The following is a 19,431-nucleotide window of genomic DNA, read 5'->3' on the forward strand; positions in this document are numbered from 1 at the left end:
TCATAAACTTCCCTCCTATTCTCCACCACGCATAACATTAGCATTAACCCACACTAAGGAGGCTGTGAAACCATCTATCTATACAAGCCATAACCCTCCTATTCTCTACATTTCTCTTTTTCCCTTTCAGTCTTTCTCATGTACATCATTCACCTCCTGGCTTTCTCTTCCTTTTATCCCTCACTCCATCATACTGCATACCAGTTGTCTTCTCTTCTTGGCTACCTCTGTTTATAGACTGAATCCATCTCTTTCTTTCTTTTAAGGCGTTTCTTTGGTTTTTCTCCATCTTTCCCCCTTTCTTCTATCTGTTTTACTAACCCTACCTCTGTTGGATTGGTGAAGCCAAAATAGCAGTGCAAAAACCAAGCCAATAGATCATTTTGACAGTTTAATTTCAATTCTTGATTATTAGCTAATTTGAAAATGATATTATCCAACCATCCAATTAAATTGGTCTATATTTACAATCATCATCAAGCACGAGGTGTTAATTGTAGTACCATCTATCAAGAGTGAGCTTTCACATCCACCAGGGAGTATGACAGTGAGGTGAATTGGAGCTGGTTTGATGGAGGTGTGTGTGTGTGTTTGAATTTACTGAATTGTGTGTCCCCACAAGGTTAGTTATACAAGACTGTGTGTGTATGTTTGTGTGTGTGTGCGTGTGTGTATGTGTGTCTGTGTAGCATCATCTATTCTGTTCTATCCTCAGTGCTCTGTACTCTTCACTCTGTGCTTCTACATGTTCACAAACACAGAGAGAGAAAAGAGACAGAGCGAAATGGAGAGGCACGGAGAGAATGATGAAGGGATTTCACGCATTTCCTTGTCTTTTTCATCTTCTTTCTAACTCTGTTTGGGCTGGGGAAAGCATTTCCCTTGTCTTTCTTGTCTTCTATCTAACCCTGTTTGGGCTGGGGAAAGCATTTCCCTTGTCTTTCTTGTCTTCTATCTAACCCTGTTTGGGCTGGGGAAAGCAATTCCCTTGTCTTTTTCGTCTTCTATCTAACCCTGTTTGGGCTGGGGAAAGCAATACAGTATGTCATGCTTAACCGTTCAGACACACAGAGAACCCATATCTCCAATCCACATATCTTAGCTCCTCTCTACTCATGAATCCCCATCTGTCATGTGTCTCTGCTACTGCAGGGCAGGCTGCAGCCCACTCTTACTAGTCAGATCAGAGAGCGAAAGCAGTGGAACATGTCCAGATTATCTTGGGTGACACACAAGCATATCTCTGCTATCACACAATGGTGTATCCCCATACATAAATTCGCTGTATAATTAAGCAAGAAGGCTCGAGGAGATGTGGTATATTGGCCATATACCACAAACCCCAGAGGTTCCTTATTGCTATTATAAACTGGTTACCAACGTAATTAGAACAGTAAAAAAAAAAAAAGATTTTTGTCATACCCGTGGTATACGGTCTGAACCACACAGTTTATTCTCTCTCTCTCTGTCTCTCTCTCTGTCTCTCTCTCTGTCTCTCTCTCTCTCTCTCTCTCTCTCTCCAGATGATGTGCCGCCCTACTTTAAGACGGAGCCGGTGCGGAGCCAGTTGCACCTAGAGCGTAACAGGCTGGTGTTGACATGTATGGCAGAGGGGAGCTGGCCCCTGGAGTTCAAATGGATCCACAATGGCACTGAGCTCACACGGTTCTCATTGGAGTACAGGTGAGTACTGCCACTGTATACCTTATACACCCCTATAGATCCAAAATGCCGCATAGCGCACATCCCAGTAGCATACTACCCTTCATCCCACTGATGGCTTGCCTCTGAAGCTAAGCAGGATTGGTCCTGGATGGGAGACCAGATGCCTGGCCCTCATACCATCATGGCCACCTAATCCTCCCCAGCTTCTAATTGGTTAATTCATCCCTCCTCTCCCCTGAAATTATTCCCCAGGTTGTTGCTGTAAATGAGAGAGAGAGAGAGAGAGAGAGAGAGAGAGAGAGAGAGAGCGAGAGACTTTAATGTTAACTGGGAGATCTTAATCATGTGGCAAGCGCTGGTCTTATCTCTAGAAGTGGTGTGCTCTGTCAGAGGTGTAAATGGAACGTTGAGACGGTGAGCTGACACATATACGCCTGTTACACCGCACACTGGACTGAGGTGAACAAAGGTCTAGTGTTGATGGAGCTGCTTGCTGCTCTCTACAATGCCTCGGGGAGATAAAAACACGGACAGAGAGAACACAGCAGTAACAGTCAGGGCATCAGGACCAATACACAGATGGAAAACATAATGGCTCACGTCTTAGAGGGACCAATGCTCCTAATTACTGGACTGGCTATTGTCTGTCTGTGTTATTGGGTGATTGAGTGAGTGATTGAGTGTGTGTGTGTGTTATTGGGTGATTGAGTGTGTGTGTTATTGGGTGATTGAGTGTGTCTGTGTTATTGGGTGAGTGTGTGTGTGTTATTGGGTGATTGAGTGAGTGATTTAGTGTGTGTGTGTTTGTTTGTGTGTGTGTGTTATCGGATGTTTGAGTGTGTGATTGAGTGTGTGTCCGTGCATGTGTCCATGTGTTTGTAGTGGCCCCCCATCCCTCACAATGTCCTCCCCAGTGACAGGTAAGGGGAAATGGGCAGTGGGAAGGTCAACGCCAGCCTTATGGTAATGAGGTTATGCAAGGTTTCTGGTGATCAACACTGTTTTAAAGACTCACACACAGACACCAGGACATGCAACCTTCTGTCCTCAGGCCACTGATCAATATCGGAGTGTGTGTGTGTGTGTGTGCTTGCGTGTTCGCACGCACATGACACATGCATTTCTGTTTGCGTGCTTGCGTGAATACTTGTGTGTTTCCATGTGTGTTTGTGTGTTGAAAAAGAGATAAAGGGTGAGAGAGAGAGAAAGAGAGAGAGAGAGAGAGAGTTTGAAAGCTGGAGAGAATAAAAGACATCAGAGCAATGGAGGGAGGAGGAGGAGGTGGAGGAAGAGGAAGAGGAGTGTATGTATGGAGCCGTAAAGAGCACATCTGGCCTTGCCTTTTAACTCCCCTCCACTTTAGCTATCAGAGAGAAGCAGTGAATTCACATACAGACACGCTGCCTTAACAGCCTCTCTAAGCCCCTCTCCGCTCTACTCTTGTCAGGCCCTCTCCTCGCCTCATCTTCTCCTCCTCTGACTTAAAACCAGTAATCTTCTTCGTGCCTCGGCCCTGGCCCTGCCACCGCCACCGAGCGTGTATATTTTTTATTAACAGAAACAATTTCATGCCAGCTCCGAACAAATTAACATGAGTTCAATCCAATAATATTCCTCGTCTAGAGGGGTAGGGGACAAGCTGGGCTCGCTAACTAAATAGCAGGCGTAAGAAGGAGGGGTGTGGAAATGTGAGTGTGGTATTAGAGTCGGGACCTTCACTGCTGTAACTTGGAACAACAGTAAGGGAAATAGACCAGGGATTTGTCCCAAATGACACCATATTCCCTAAATGGTGGGCCCTGGACACATACTCTATAGTGTTTTACTATTGCTATAGTGCTTCATAAGCTTAACATATCCCTCTTCGTCTGCTTGCAATGTCCTTTCCAACCCAGGTGACACAGCAACACAGAAATATGGTGGGCAGGGAAAATATATTGACTTTTCAGCTCAGGAGGCTAATATTCTCTATATTGCTATATTGTCCTCCCTCATGGCACTCCTGTTATATTAGTGTCAGTGCAAAGAGCTGGAGCAGCTTTAGAATCATTACACATCTTAGAGAAGGAGTCTACAGGTGTACACAGTGCTCAATATAGACGCAAACACACGCTGAACAACTCATCAGTGCTCAATACAGACGCAAACACAAGCTGAACAACTCATCAGCGCTCAATACAGACGCACAGACAAGCTGAACAATTCATCAGTGCTCAATATAGACGCAAACACAAGCTGAACAACTCATCAGCGCTCAATACAGACGCACAGACAAGCTGAACAATTCATCAGTGCTCAATATAGACGCAAACACAAGCTGAACAACTCATCAGTGCTCAATATAGACGCAAACACAAGCTGAACAACTCATCAGTGCTCAATACAGACACACAGACAAGCTGAACAACTCATCAGTGCTCAATACAGACGCACAGACAAGCTGAACAACTCATCAGTGCTCAATACAGATGCACAGACAAACTGAACAACTCATCAGTGCTCAATACAGATGCACAGACAAGCTGAACAACTCATCAGTGCTCAATATAGACGCAAACACAAGCTGAACAACTCATCAGTGCTCAATACAGACGCACAGACAAGCTGAACAACTCATCAGTGCTCAATACAGACGCACAGACAAGCTGAACAACTCATCAGTGCTCAATACAGACACACAGACAAGCTGAACAACTCATCAGTGCTCAATACAGATGCACAGACAAGCTGAACAACTCATCAGTGCTCAATACAGACGCACAGACAAGCTGAACAACTCATCAGTGCTCAATACAGATGCACAGACAAGCTGAACAACTCATCAGTGCTCACACACTGTGTTGCGATGGCAGTGGCATCTTGTCCTGAGCAAATTGAATCATCTGCATTGCTACATAGTGAGAGCAAGACTCCTTTTCAGTGTAAAACGCCATAGACAGCACACGTTTTGGCTTGGGTACAGAGGTAGCATTTGCTTCTTTTCCTTGAGCAAACAAGCACCAAGTTTGACTGTGAATAGTTTGGCTGAATAGTTGGATTGCTGTGTAGAGTAGAGAGCTGGGTCGCACAACTAGCATCCCGAGCAACTGAGTCTCTCCACAGTACAATACTAATGGATTCTGTTCCATAACAGTACGCTATTCTGTTCCACTATCCCTGATGCGGTGAAAAGAATACAAACATTTAAAGATGAACTACGCTTTATGCGGCATCTTTTTCAGTGCGAAATCATTACACCTTTTGTAAAGCTGAAAACACCCATTATTTCCCCTCAACATTCTTACCTCCCCCAGACACAATAACTTGACTCTCTCTCTGCCTCTCTCTCTGTCTCTTTCTCTTTCTCTCTGTATTAGGGTTAGTTAGAGAGTGTGTGGAGTTGAACAGTGTGCCTGGTCACGGAGTGCTCTAGTGTTAAGGGAGTAATTCACTGAGGCTTTTTAAATGCCATTCCATGCATAGTCTATTTACTGGGGATGTGTGTGCTTGTGAGGGGCCTATAAGAGGGTCACCAACCTGCCGTACCCTTGCCACACTGTAATGTCATCAGTCACACCTGTCACCGGCTCTGACTGTGGCATGGAAAGATCACATGATTGCACATGTGACATTTCCACGTTTTGCACATGTGAAATCATGTGAACCATGTGTTTTTGGAAGACTTCACAATTGAGGATATTTCAGTTTCAAATGTGGATTTTCACATTTGTCCTGCAAACAAAAATAAGTCTTTATGATAAACATACAGTGCTTTTAACATACAGTGTTTTCAACGTACATATTTGACATACACTACACATGCCAAATGTATGTGGACACCTGCTCGTCAGACATCTCATTCCAAAATCATGGCTATTAATATGGAGTTGGTCTCCCCTTTGCTACTATAACAGCCGCCACTCTTCTGGGAAGGCTTTCCACTAGATGTTGGAACATTACTGGGGGGACTTGCTTCCATTCAGCCACAAGAGCCTTAGTGAGGTCGGGAGCTAATGTTGGGGGCGATTAGGCCTGGCTCGCAGTTGGCGTTCAAATTCATCCTAAAGGTGTTTGATGGGTTTGAGGTCAGGGCTCTGTGCAGGTCAGTCAAGTTCTTCCACACTGATCTTGACAAATCACTTCTGTATGGACCACGCTTTGTGTACGGGGGCATTGTCATGCTAAAATAGGAAAGGGTCTTCCCTAAACTGTTGCCACAAAGTTGGAAGCACAGAATTGTCTGGAATGTCATTGTATGCTGTAGCGTTAAGATTTCCCTTCACTGGAACTAAGGGGCCTAGCCCGAACCATGAAAAACAGACCATTATTCCTCCTCCACCAAACTTTACAGTTGGCACTACGCAATGGGGCAAGTAGCGTTCTCCTGGCATCCCCCAAACCCAGATTCATCCATCAGACTGCCAGATAGTAAAGTGTGATTCATCACTTCAGAGAACGCGTTTTCACTGCTCCAGAATCCAATGGCGGCGAGCTTTACACCACTCCAGCCGACGTTTGGCATTACATATGATGATCTTACGCTTCTGTGCAGCTTCTCGGCCATGAAAACTCATTTCATGAAGCTGCCGACGAACAGTTATTGTGCTGACGTTGCTTCCAGAGGCAGTTTGGAACTCGGTAGAGAGTGTTGCAGACAATTTTTTCTCGCTACACGCTTGTGTGGCCTACCACTTCACGGCTGAGTCGTTGTTGCTCCTAGACGTTTTCACTTCACAATAACAGCAATTACAGTTGACCGGGGCAGCTCTAGCAGGGCAGAAATTTGACTAACTGACTTGTTGAAAAGGCGGCATCCTATGACGGTGCCACGTTGAAAGTCAATGAGCTCTTCAGTAAGGCCATTCTACTGCCAATATTTGTCTATGGAGTTTGCATGGCTGTGTGCTCCATTTTATATACCTGTCAGCAAAAGGTGTGGCTGAAATAGCCAAATCCACAAATTTTAAGGAGTGTCCACATGCATTTGTATACAGTGCATTCGAAAGTATTCAGACCCCTTGACCTTTTCCACATTTTGTTATGTTACAGCCTTATTCAAAAATGTATTAAATCATTTTTTCCCTCATCAATCTACACACAATATACCATAATGACAAAGCAAAAACTTTTTTTCAGACCTTTTACTTAGTACTTTGTTGAAGCACCTTTGGCAGTCTTTACAGCCTTGAGTCTTCTTGGGTATGACGCTACAAGCATGGCACACCTGTATTGGAGTGTTTCTCCCATTCTTCTCTGCAGATCCTCTGAAAATCTGTCAGGTTGGATGGGGAGCATAGCTGCACAGCTATTTTCAGGTCTCTCCTGAGATGTTCGATCGGGTTCAAGTCCGGGCTCTGGCTGCGTCACTCAAGGACATTCAGAGACTTGTCCCAAAGCCACTCATGCGTTATCTTGGCTATATGCTTAAAGTCATTTTCCTGTTGGAAGGTGAAGCTTCTCCCCAGTCTGAGGTCCGGAGCGCTCTGAAGCAGGTTTTCATGAAGGATCTCTCTGTACTTTGCTCCGTTCATCTTTCCCTCGATCCTGACTAGTCTCCCAGTCCTTGCTGCTGAAAAATATCCCCACAGCAGGATGCTGCCACCACCATGCTTCACCGTAGGGATGGTGCCAGGTTTCCTCCAGATGTGACACTTAGCATTCAGGCCAAAGAGTTCAATCTTGTTTCTCGTGGTCTGAGAATTTTTTAGATGCCTTTTGGCAAACTCCAAGCGGGTTGTCATGTGCCTTTTACTGAGGAGTGGCTTCCATTTGGCCACTCTACAATAAAGGCCTGATTGGTGGAGTGCTGCAGAGATGGTTGTCCTTCTGGAAGGTTCTTCCATCTCCACAGAGGAACTCTGGAGCTCTGAAAGAGGGACTATCGGGTTCTTGGTCACATCCCTGACTAAGGCCCTTCTCCCCCTATTGCTGAGTTTGGCCAGGTGGCCAGCTCTAGGAAGAGTCTTGGTGGTTCCAAACTTCTTCCATTTAGGAATGATGGAGGCCACTGTGTTCTTGGGGACCGTCAATGCTGCAGAAATGTTTTTGGTACCCTTTCCCAGATCTGTGCCTCGACACAATCCTGTCTCGGAGTTCTATGGACAATTCCTTCGACCTCATTGCTTGGTTTTTCCTCTGACGTGCTCTGTCAACTGTGGGACCTTATAGAGACAGGTGTGTGCTTTTCCAAATCATGTTTAATCAATTGAATTTACCACAGGTGGACTCCAATGAAGTTGTAGAAACATCTCAAGGATGATCCATGGAAACAGGATGCACCTGAGCTTAATTTCGAGTTTTGTAGGAAATAATCTGAATACTTATGTAAATAAGATAGTTCTTTTTTTACACACAATACCTCATAATGACAAAACAAAAACAGGTTTTAGACATTTTTGCTAATTTATTGAAAATAAAAAACTGAAATATCACTTTTACATAAGTGTACCTCTTTACTTACACATTCTCTTCCAAAGTATGCTGAACAGTGTCAAAGGCATTGTTCGACTTGCATCGGCATAACTATTAAACGCTTAAACTGAACCTCTACAGTATCGGTGGGTCCCCCGCGAGACGGTTGAGCTAACGTAGGCTAATGTGATTAGCATGAGGTTGTAAGTAACAAGAACATTTCCCAGGACATAGACATATCTAATATTGGCAGAAATCTTAAATTCTTGTTAATCTGACTGCAGTGTCCAATTCACAGTAGCTATTACAGTGAAAGAATACCATGCTATTGTTTGAGGAGAGTGCATAGTTATGACATTTGTATTAATAAACCAATGTATTAATAAACCAATTAGGCACATTCGGGCAGACTTGATACAAAATTTTGTGGCCAAAATCTGAATTGCGCCTGGGCTGGAATAATACATTATGGCCTTTCTCTTGCATTTCAAAGATGGAAAAAAAACATTTAAATGCAGGTTATTTTCTTTGTATTATCTTTTACCAGATCTAATGTGTTTTATTCTCCTACATTAATTTAACATTTCCACAAACTTCAAAGTATTTCCTTTCAAATGGTATCAAGAATATGCATATCCTTGCTTCAGGTCTTGAGCTACAGGCAATTAGATTTGGGTATGTAATTTTTGGCGAAAATTGAAAAAAGGGGCAGTTATTAAACTGATCCAACACTTCCACTGATGGTTGGCACAAATACACATATACTTAACCACATGCCCAAGTATGCTACTGAAATCCAACCGGTACATTGCCCCCACCTATATTTTAAAGCAGTGATGATTGTACCTTATATTCAAAATATTGGGTACAAAAATCTCCCATACCTACAAGGTACCACACTGTACCTTGTGGGTTTATATGTGTAGCTGTGAAATGTGCCTTTGACCTTTTTGTACCCACTGTACCCTAACCATACCCATATTTTTTGAGAGTGTGTTAATATACAGTATCAGTCACATTTGGACATACCTACTCATTCCAGGTTTTTTTTTTAAATTTACAATTTTTTACATTGTAGAATAATAGTGAAGACATTAAAACTATTAAATAACATATTGAATCATGTGGTAACAAAAATAGTGTTAAACAAATCTAAATATATTTTATATTTGAGATTCTTCAAAGTAGCCACCCTTTGCCTTGATGACAGCTTTGCACACTCTTGGCATTCTCTCAACCAGCTTCTTGAGGTAGTCACCTGGAATGCATTTGAATTAACAGGTGTGCCTTGTTAAAAGTTAATTTCTGGAATGTATTTCCTTCTTAATGCATTTGAGCCAATCAATTGTGTTGTGACAAGGTGGGATTGGTAAACAGAAGATAGCTATATTTGGTAAAAGACCAAGTCCATATTATGGCAAGAACAGCTCAAATCAGCAAAGATAAATGACAGTCCATCATAACTTTAAGACATGAAGGTCAGTCAATAAGGAACATTTCAGAACTTTGAAAGTTTCTTCAAGTTCAGTCACAAAAAACATCAAGTGCTATGATGAAACTTGCTAAAATCTAAAATATACTGCATTTTAATTTGTTTATGTCTTTTTTGGTTACTACATGTGTTATTTCATAGTTTTGTAGTCTTCACTATTATTCTACAATGTAGAAAATAGTACAAATGTAGAAAGACCCTTGAATGAGTAAGCGTGTCCAAACTTTGACTGGTACTGTATGTTCCAAGCAATAAATATGAACAAGGTGGCACTGCAGAAACATCAATTCACTCCTAACCAATAGGTTTCAAGTTCAAATCCTCTTGTATACTCTACGTCAAGTGTCTTTGAGCACTGATAGTTTTACATTGGTGGTGATATATATATATAAACTCCCCCCTGACTGGGGACAATTGTACAATTATTTACTGGTTTCTGGAAAGCTTTTAGCAAAGTTCAGAAATGCGTTCTTACCAATAAGTCTGTTGCAATATCTCTTTCATGCTCACTGATCTGGTGGTGTAGATTCACTGTATTAGAACATTGCAGGTTGTAGTGATCAAAGCGTCATTAGTTTAAATCCCATTTAACACTAGAACCGCCTGGCCTTTCTGCCTATAAGTACCCGCTAGAGAATGTTTTCGGGCGTCCCTTCCACACTGTATAATAATAGGAGACAAGCGCAGGAACACATAATAGGGGGTTTTATTTTCTAGACCCAAACAAAAAAGTGAGGTGTAAACCTCTAAATAATACACAGGACGAGACCCGTAAAACAAGTGCACAACAGCACGTAGCTTGGAAGCCGATAAAACAGCACAGGTGCTGACAAGACGAACAGACATGGTAACAATAACCGACAAGGACAATGGGGAACAGAGGGCACATTTATACACATACTAATCAGGGGGAATGGGAACCAGGTGTGCGTAATGAGACAAGACAGTCCGGGGTTGGTGGTAATGAATCCAGTTCAGTGATGCCTAGAAGGCCAGTGACGTAGACCTCCGGAGCTGGTGAAGGGAATGAGCAGCTGACGCGCTGCACCAGCAGCGGGACAACACCGGCCTCGGGGACGACCACAGGGACACGGTGCGGGTTGGTCAGGGCGCCGACGGTGAAAACCCCTGTTCAGCGAAGTGTCCAGGATGTCCACCGCAGGACCCCAGTACCACTCCTCTGGGCCGTACCCCTCCCAGTCGATGAGGTACTGGAGATGCCCCGCCCGACGCCTCGAATCTAGGACTTCACGGACTGAGTACGCGGACCTCGCTCGATGTCCAGAGGAGGAGGCGGGACGTCACTGGGTCCAGCCTCAGCGAGAAGACCAGGCACATGATAAGTTGGTGCGGTAATCAGCAGGGAGTTGCAAATGGTACGTTACCTCATTAACCCTCATCAGGACTTTAAACGGCCCCACAAACCGCAGGCTCAGCTTCCAGTAGGGCAGGCGGAGGGGCAGGTTCCAGGTGGAAAGCCAGAAACAATTACTTTTTTTGTGACTTTTTCGAATCATAGTCGCACACATCATGTAGCCCTTCATAGGCCTATGTTTTAATAAGATTTGTATTACAACTAAAGTGGCCAAATAACTTCTTAAAATTAAGCACATTAATCTGCTTTATAAGGGGTGTAGAGCCTAGCTGGTATATACAGTATAAGCAGCGAGTGAGTTTCAAGTTTGGGGAAGATCATTTTCACCATAAAAATGGTTTTTATAATAAAAGCATTACATGCATAATTGCATTTGCGGTCACTTTTGATCATGTTTTTTTCCGCTAATGGAACATTTGCGCTTTGCTGTGCTTATAATGTGAAGAAATAGATTAATAGTTTATCAGCATTTGAAGCTAAACTGATCTGATCTGTTGTGTCAGCCACATTGCATAAAAAAGTTTTATTTAATGCTAGTGGGTTGTATTAATTTGGGATCTATCACATCCCACAACTGTCCTAGACTATTTTGGAATATTTATTTCTCGCAAAGAATAGAATCGGTCGACTTTTGTACTATGGATATAATGGATTGACAGACTAGTGCTTTTGCTGTTTGTTAGGCCTATTTATCTTGTTGGCTGATGAAAAGTTAATGTGGACAGTTCTTCCAATATCTTAAATATGCACCTCGGAATTGCGCTCAGTTGCGTCCCGATATGTCTGTCTTCACTTGTAGCCTGTGAGAAAGGCCCGATCACGTGATGGAGAGCCATGTGAGTGAGAGGTTCTTCGGATTGCGCAGCACACTCAGGGAGAAGGCCCCAACACAGCAATCCGGGCTGCAAAATGAATGGATTTTTTTAGGGTGCAGTACGTCCAGAAAGGGGATGCTGCCGTGAAATTCGAGGCATTATCAAGTGCTTGTCAAATTGTGATTGAGAGACTATTGGAGTGTGTACAGCCCGCACAAAAAAATGCCTTTCAAGTGACTTTTTCAAATCATCATTAGAGTCGCATCATGCTGCCTTACAATGTATTACAAATCAAAACATATAGCCCAACGTACAACAACTAAAGTTACATTAATAACTTTAAACTAAGCATTTAATTATTTTTTTTAACCTTTATTTAACTAGGCAAGTCAGTTCTTATTTACAATGACGGCCTACCAAAAGGCAAAAGGCCTCCTGCGGGCACGGGGGCCTGGGATTAAAATAAATAAATAAATAAATCCAATATAAATATAGGGCAAAACAAACATCACGACAACAGAGAAATCACTACATAAAGAGAGACCTAAGACAACAACATAGCAAGGCAGCAACACATGACAACACAGCATGGTAACAACACAAAATAACAACAACATGGTAGCAATACAACATGGTAGCAACACAAAACATGGTACAAACATTATTGGGCACAGACAACAGCACAAAGGGAAAGAAGGTAGAGACAACAATACATCACACAAAGCAGCCACAGCTGTCATTTAGAGTGTCCTTGATTGAGTCTTTGAATGAAGAGATTTAGATAAAACTGTCTAGTTTGAGTGTTTGTTGCAGCTTGTTCCAGTCGCTAGCTGCAATGAACTGAAAAGAGGAGTGACCCAGGGATGTGTGTGTTTTGGGGACCTTTAACCGAATGTGACTGGCAGAATGGGTGTTGTATGTGAAGGATGAGGGCTGCAGTAGATATCTCAGATAGGGGGGAGTGAGGCCTAAGAGGGTTTTATAAATAAGCATCAACCAGTGGGTCTTGCAACGGGTATACAGAGATTACCAGTTTACAGAGGAGTATAGAGTGCAGTGATGTGTCCTATAAGGTGCATTGGTGGCACATCTGATGGCCGAATGGTAAAGAACATCTAGCCGCTCGAGAGCACCCTTACTTGCCGATCTATAAATTATGTCTCCGTAATCTAGCATGGGTAGGGTGGTCATCTGAATCAGGGTTAGTTTGGCAGCTGGGGTGAAAGAGGCACCGACAGAGGAAACCAAGTCTAGATTTAACTTTAGCCTGCAGCTTTGAAATGTGCTGAGAGAAGGACCATGCACCATCTAGCCATACTCCCAAGTACTTGAATGAGGTGACTACCTCAAGCTCTAAACTGTCAGAGGTAGTAATAACACCTGTGGGAAGAATGGCATTCTTCTTACCAAACCACATGACATTTGTTTTGGAGGTGTTCAGAACAAGGTTAAGGGTAGAGAACTCTTGTTGGACATTAACTTCTTACATCTAGGCGTTCCGCTAGCGGAACCCCGTTCCGCCAGCGGAACCCCTAGCCAACAGCCAATGGGATCGCATGGCGCGAAATACAAAAACAACTAAAATACCACAATTCTATTTTATAACATTTGAAAGATAAACCTCTCCTGAATCCAACCACGTTGTCCAATTTCAAAAAGGCTTTACAGTGAAAGCAAAACATTAGATCATGTTAGGAGAGTACATAGACCAAAATAACCACACAGCCATTTTCCAAGCAAGCATATATGTCAATAAAACCCAAAACACAGCTAAATGAAGCACTAACCTTTGATGATCTTCATCAGATGACACTCCGAGGACATTATGTTATATAATACATGTATGTTTTGTTCAATTAAGTTCATATTCATATCCAAAAACAGCTTTTTACATGCATACTAATAATATGCATATTTTTTCATCCGGCCGTGAAAATACTGCCCCCTATCCATATCAGGTTAAGAAAGCTTTGTTGTAGAGCATTTAACACAAAATCCGGGAGGGGCCAGCTTTATATAAGACTGTATCATCTGCATATAAATGGACGAGAGAGCTTCCTACTGCCTGAGCTATGTTGTTGATATATATTGAGAAGAGCGTGGGGCCTAGGATCGAGCCTTGGGGTACTCCCTTGGTGACAGGCAGTGGCTGAGACAGCAGATTTTCTGACTTTATACACTGCACTCTTTGAGAGAGGTAGTTAGCAAACCAGGCCAAAGACCCCTCAGAGAAAACCAATACTCCTTAGCCGAACCACAAGAATGGAATGGTCTACCGCATCAAAAGCTTTGGCCAAGTCAGTAAAAATATCAGCACAACATTTCTTAGAATCAAGGGCAATGGTGACATCATTGAGGACCTTTAAGGTTGCAGTGACACATCCATAAACCTGAGCGGAAACCAGATTGCATACCTGAAAGAATGCTATAGACATTAAGAAAGCCGGTCAGTTCATTATTGACATGTTTTTCCAACCCTTCTGTTAAACAGGGAAAATTAGAAATAGGCCTATAACAGTTAGGATCAGCTTGATCTCCCCCTTTAAATAAAGGACGAACCATGGCTGCCTTCCAATAAATGGGAATCTCACCAGAAAGGAGAGAAGGGTTAAAAAGGTTGGAGATAGGCTTGGCGATGATGATAGGGGCAGCACACTTAAAGAAGAAAGGGTCTAAACCCTCTGACTCAGATGTTTTTTTAGGGGCAAGTTTAAGGAGCTCCTTTAGCACCTCGGACTGCCTGCAGGGAGAAACTTTGTAGCGGGGCAGGGGGAAAATTGGGAGAAGCATCAGGGATAGTCGCAATTGAAGGAGTTGGGAGATGAGGAAATGTTGGACGGACAAGGAGGCATGGCTGAGTAAAATATGAATCCTGACTTAATGAAGTGGTGATTAAAGAGCTCAGCCATGTGCTTCTTGTCAGTAACAACCACATCATCAACATTAAGGGACATGGGCAGCTGTGAGGAGGAGGGTTTATTCTCCAAGTCTTTAACCTTTTTCCAGAACTTCTTGGGGTTAGACCCACAGAGAGAGAACTGCTCCTTAAAGTATCTAACTTTGGCCTTCCGGATAGCCTGAGTGCACTGGGCGTACCTGTGTGCCTGTGTGATGGGCGTACCTGTACCAGACGGGGAGACAGGCCAGGGTAGACGGTGAACAGATCGGCAGGTGGAATCCAAGCAGCAGTGCAGCAGGCAACGGGAGTAGGTGTCACACCCACTTGGGAGAAGCTTTTACTTCTGGAGGCAGATTTCTTGTAGAAAATGCCAGTGAATGGTCTTTGAACAGCAGGAGGGGGCTTCAGAGGACGCTTCAAAGACTCCTGCCATTTGTTGAGCCCAAAGGCATTGACACCTTTTACTTCACACCTTAGTGCTAATTGAAGTTGTATCTGGTCTGTCCTTGCAAGCCTGGCAGCCTTAATTCAGTGTTCAGTCCCCATAAAGTAAAATATATCATTGTAATGTACTTTCTTTTTCTTTTCTTTTTTCTTTTTTTCTTCTTCTTGGCTTTCAAAATAGCATCAGACCAAACACTACTCACTCAGTTCCAGGTTGGATGGTGTTCTCGGGTCTCTGCTGTTTGTTTGCTAGAGCACCCTCCGTATAGCTTGGAAAAAGGAAACCTTGGAAGCAGTAATCTCTCTGGTTAATTTTGGACAAAATTAGGTTGTAGGTTTGGAGTTTTGATCTGGAGTGAAGGCCATGCTGTGGAGGGTAGCATCCTGCATATGTACCTCTATGAAAGCATTGCTCCTCTCCTCTCTTCCAAAACCCATCAGTCACAAGATGACTCTCCCAGCCTCAGCCACAGTGCTAGAGGTCCTGCTGCATGCCCACGACACTACTCCCACAGAGTCTAATCTATCCACAGGGTCCTCCAATTTCTAGCTCTGTCCAAGCTGTCTCAGTGTTAGACTAAGGATAATCAATTGGTCTAGTTCCAAAATGCAAAGGCTTGAATCACAAACCATATATACACATGGAGGTGATGTCTCTGTCTCCAGTGTCTGAGTGAACATATAGGAGTAGCTGTTTCTTTATTAAACCTGTTAAGGACAGACGTTCCGCTAGCGGAACACCGTTCCGCCTGCGGAACCCAAAGCCAACAGCCAATGGCATCGCACGGCGCAAAATACAAAACCAACTAAAATACCACAATTAAATTTTCTCAAACAATCAACTATTTTACATCATTTTAAAGATAAGACTCTAGTTAACCTGTTATGGCTAGGGGGCAGTATTTTCACAGCCGGATAAAAAACGTACCCGATTTAATCTGATTATTACTCCTGCCCAGAAACTAGAATATGTATATAATTATTAGCTTTGGATAGAAAACACTCCAAAGTTTCTAAAACTGTTTGAATGGTGTCTGTGAGTATAACAGAACTCATTTGGCAGGCCAAAACCTGAGAAGATTCTGTACAGGAAGTACCCTGTCTGACCATTTCTTGCACTTCTTGATTATCTCTATCCATTACAGAGGATCTCTGCTGTTACATGATACTTCCTACGGCTCCCATGGGATCTCAGAAGGCGGCAAAAAGCTGAATCGTGGCTTTGCAGGCTCTGGCTGAAAAACATTAGTGCGTTTGGATAGTGGCCAGTAACAGTACTATGAGACTCAGGCTCATGCACGAGGGGATAGCATGCTTTTATTTTCTCTCTCTTTGTACATATACACGCTTTGCCGGTCGGAATATTATCGCTTTTTTACGAGAAAAGTGGCATAAAAATTTATTTTAAACAGCGGTTGACATGCTTCGAAGTACGGTAATGGAATATTTAGAAATCTTTTGTCACGAAATGCGCCATGCTCGTGACCCTTATTTACACTTCGGATAGTGTCTTGAACGCACGAACAAAACGCCGCTATTTGGATATAACAATGGAGTATTTTGAACCAAACCAACATTTGTTATTGAAGTAGCAGTCCTGGGAGTGCATTCTGACGAAGAACACCAAAGGTAATCAAACTTTTCTAATAGTAAATCGGAGTTTGGTCAGGGCTAAACTTGGTAGGTGTCTAAATGGCTAGCCGTGATGGCTGGGCTATCTACTGAGAATATTGCAAAATGGACTTTCACCGAAAGTGCATAGAGGAGTTCTGTATCTATAATTCTTAAAATAATTGTTATGTTTTTTGTGAACGTTTATCGTGAGTAATTTAGTAAATTCACCGGATGTTTGCGGGGGGTATGCTAGTTCTGAACGTCACATGCTAATGTAAAAAAGCTGGTTTTTGATATAAATATGAACTTGATTGAACATAACATGCATGCATTGTATAACATAATGTCCTAGGGTTGTCATCTGATGAAGATGAGGAGGTCAGAGATCTGGCATTGTTGTGCCAGGACAACAACCTCTCCCTGAATGTGATGTCATGACGTTGGCCTGATGGGGGAGGTTTATGACCCCCATAAATACCTTTCCCCTTTTCTCTCTCCCTACTCTACAGAGTGACTCTTGGAAAGTCCTTTGTTAACATAGAGAGAGTCTTATAACATCAAAAGGGTGGGGAAAGGAACCATATTTCGGTAATCCAACCAGCTGAAAATATGCATTGGTACATAAAGAATATGATGCCAGATCAGTTGTCATCTGAGACATTATTACTAATGATAGGATGACATAAACTGTATCTTGGAAAGTCTACACATTATAGTTATCAGATTCACATGGAATTGTTGTGCAATTTAAATGTTTAAATATGAAACTATTTGTGAAAAGATGAAATGTAATTTAGCTTCTTAATGAGAGAACGATTTGTCATAGAGTAACCTCTGTCAACTCAGTGGCCCGCCCATGTGAACAGACAGTGGTTGTAAACTATGAAACACGGCCCTCTCTCTCAACCCTATGTAAGCCCCTTTACGAAAATGTAACTTTCTGTTCCAAGGACGTGTGGACTTGAGGTCCCCACGTTGAAAGGACAAAGACCACCTACAGAACTAAGCCAACCTCAGCAAGAACCTAATGAAATTAGCATTGAATTTCAATGTGAAGGTGACGACCTACACGCCGGAAGGATGAATTTTGACTATACTAGCCAGAATATAGCATGAGCTTAAAGTGGCAACTTGGTATGAACTTTGAACTCTTATTCACAAAAGAAGTGATACCTCCTAACCGTTGTGTTAGCGCAGCAACTGTAGACATGGGCTAGGAGAGGACGGACAGAGTATCCATTCTACCACGTTCCAGTTCACCACTAGACATTCTTCAGAGGACCAGAGATCCATGCTGGACCAACCTGCCTACTATCTACGACCAATCTACTGAAGAGCAGCTCATAGTAAATATTTAGTGCGTTTTCCATTTTCAAATGGCCGGTAATTTAGAATGCATAAGATACGGTATTTACGATAGCATAGCTTCTCCCTTTGTTCCTCAGTCTTCCCGCTCTTTCATTCAAAACCCAACCCCCTTTCTTTGTGTAACCAGTCGTCATATCTGTTCCGTCCGCTAGGGACGTTTTTCTTAATGACACAATTTGTAATCAATGTATGATCCATTCTGTATAGATGTAATTCTGTGTGATTATTTAGGTATTTAGTAAATAAATAATTAAACCACATTTTCTATTGGTGATTCAACTTGTTAGCCAGGGTTCGTGAAGATAACCAAGAATTTACAACTTTTAGATGGGACTGAATAAGGTGAAGATTAAATATTGACTGCTATTGATGTAAAAGATGATCAGGTCTTTAAGAGTTTATTCGGAAGATAACAGCTCTATTAACATTATTTCGTGGTGCCCCGACTTTACATTTGCATGATTAGCTTAATCAGGTAATATTAGTTACAGAGAAATGATTTTATAGAATAGCATGTCATATCACTTAATCCGGCATAGCCAAAGACACGACAGTGAGCAAGACAAAGGAGCTGATCGTCGACTACAGAAAAAGTCTGGCCGAACAGGCCCCATTGACATCGACGGGCCTGTAGTGGAGCGGGTTGAGAGTTTCAAGTTCCTTGGTGTCCACATCACCAACGAACTATCATGGTCCAAACACACCAAGACGATCGTGAAGAGGGCACGACAACACCTTTTCCCCCTCAGGAAACTGAAAAGATTTATCATGGGTCCCCAGATCCTCAAAAAGCTGCACCATCGAGAGCATCCTGACCAGTTGCATCACTGCCTGGTATGGCAACTGCTTGGCATCTGACGTTAAAGGCGCTACAGAGGGTAAGGCGTACGGCCCAGTACATCACTGGGGCCAAGCTTCCAGCCATCCAGGACCTATATACTAGGCTGTGTCAGAGGAAAGCCCAAAAAATTGTCAAAGACTCCAGTCACCCAAGTCATAGACTGTTCTCTCTGCTACCGCACGGCAAGCGTTACCGGAGCTCCAAGTCTAGAACCAAAAGGCTCCTTAACAGCTTCTACACCCAAAATAAGACTGCTGAACAATTCATCAAATGGCCACCCGTACTATTTACATTGACACCCCCCCCATTTGTTTTTACACTGCTGTTACTCGCTGTTTATTATCTATGCATATCCACTTTACCCCTACCTACATGTACAAATTACCTTGATTAACCTGTACCCCCGCACACTGACTCGGTACCGGTACCCCTTGTATATAGCGTTGTTGTTATTTTATTGAGTTACTTGTTCATATTGTTTACCTTATTTTATTTGGTAAATATTTTCTTAACTCTTTCTTGCACTGC

General features: G+C 42.8%; 1 protein-coding gene across 8 annotated transcripts in view; it reads left to right on the top strand.

The window, feature by feature from the left end:
- The window catches only part of sdk2b (sidekick cell adhesion molecule 2b), a 442,520-nt gene that overhangs the window by 311,201 nt on the left and 111,888 nt on the right, over positions 1-19,431 (top strand). For all 8 annotated transcript variants that reach the window (XM_029765043.1, XM_029765048.1, XM_029765044.1 and 5 more), the window contains exon 2: positions 1,524-1,683. In XM_029765043.1, the coding sequence (XP_029620903.1) occupies positions 1,524-1,683 (160 nt within the window). The remainder of the gene's footprint in view (positions 1-1,523; positions 1,684-19,431) is intronic.

The sequence above is a fragment of the Salmo trutta genome, chromosome 10, assembly GCF_901001165.1.
Source record: "Salmo trutta chromosome 10, fSalTru1.1, whole genome shotgun sequence".
Taxonomy (NCBI): domain Eukaryota; kingdom Metazoa; phylum Chordata; class Actinopteri; order Salmoniformes; family Salmonidae; genus Salmo; species Salmo trutta.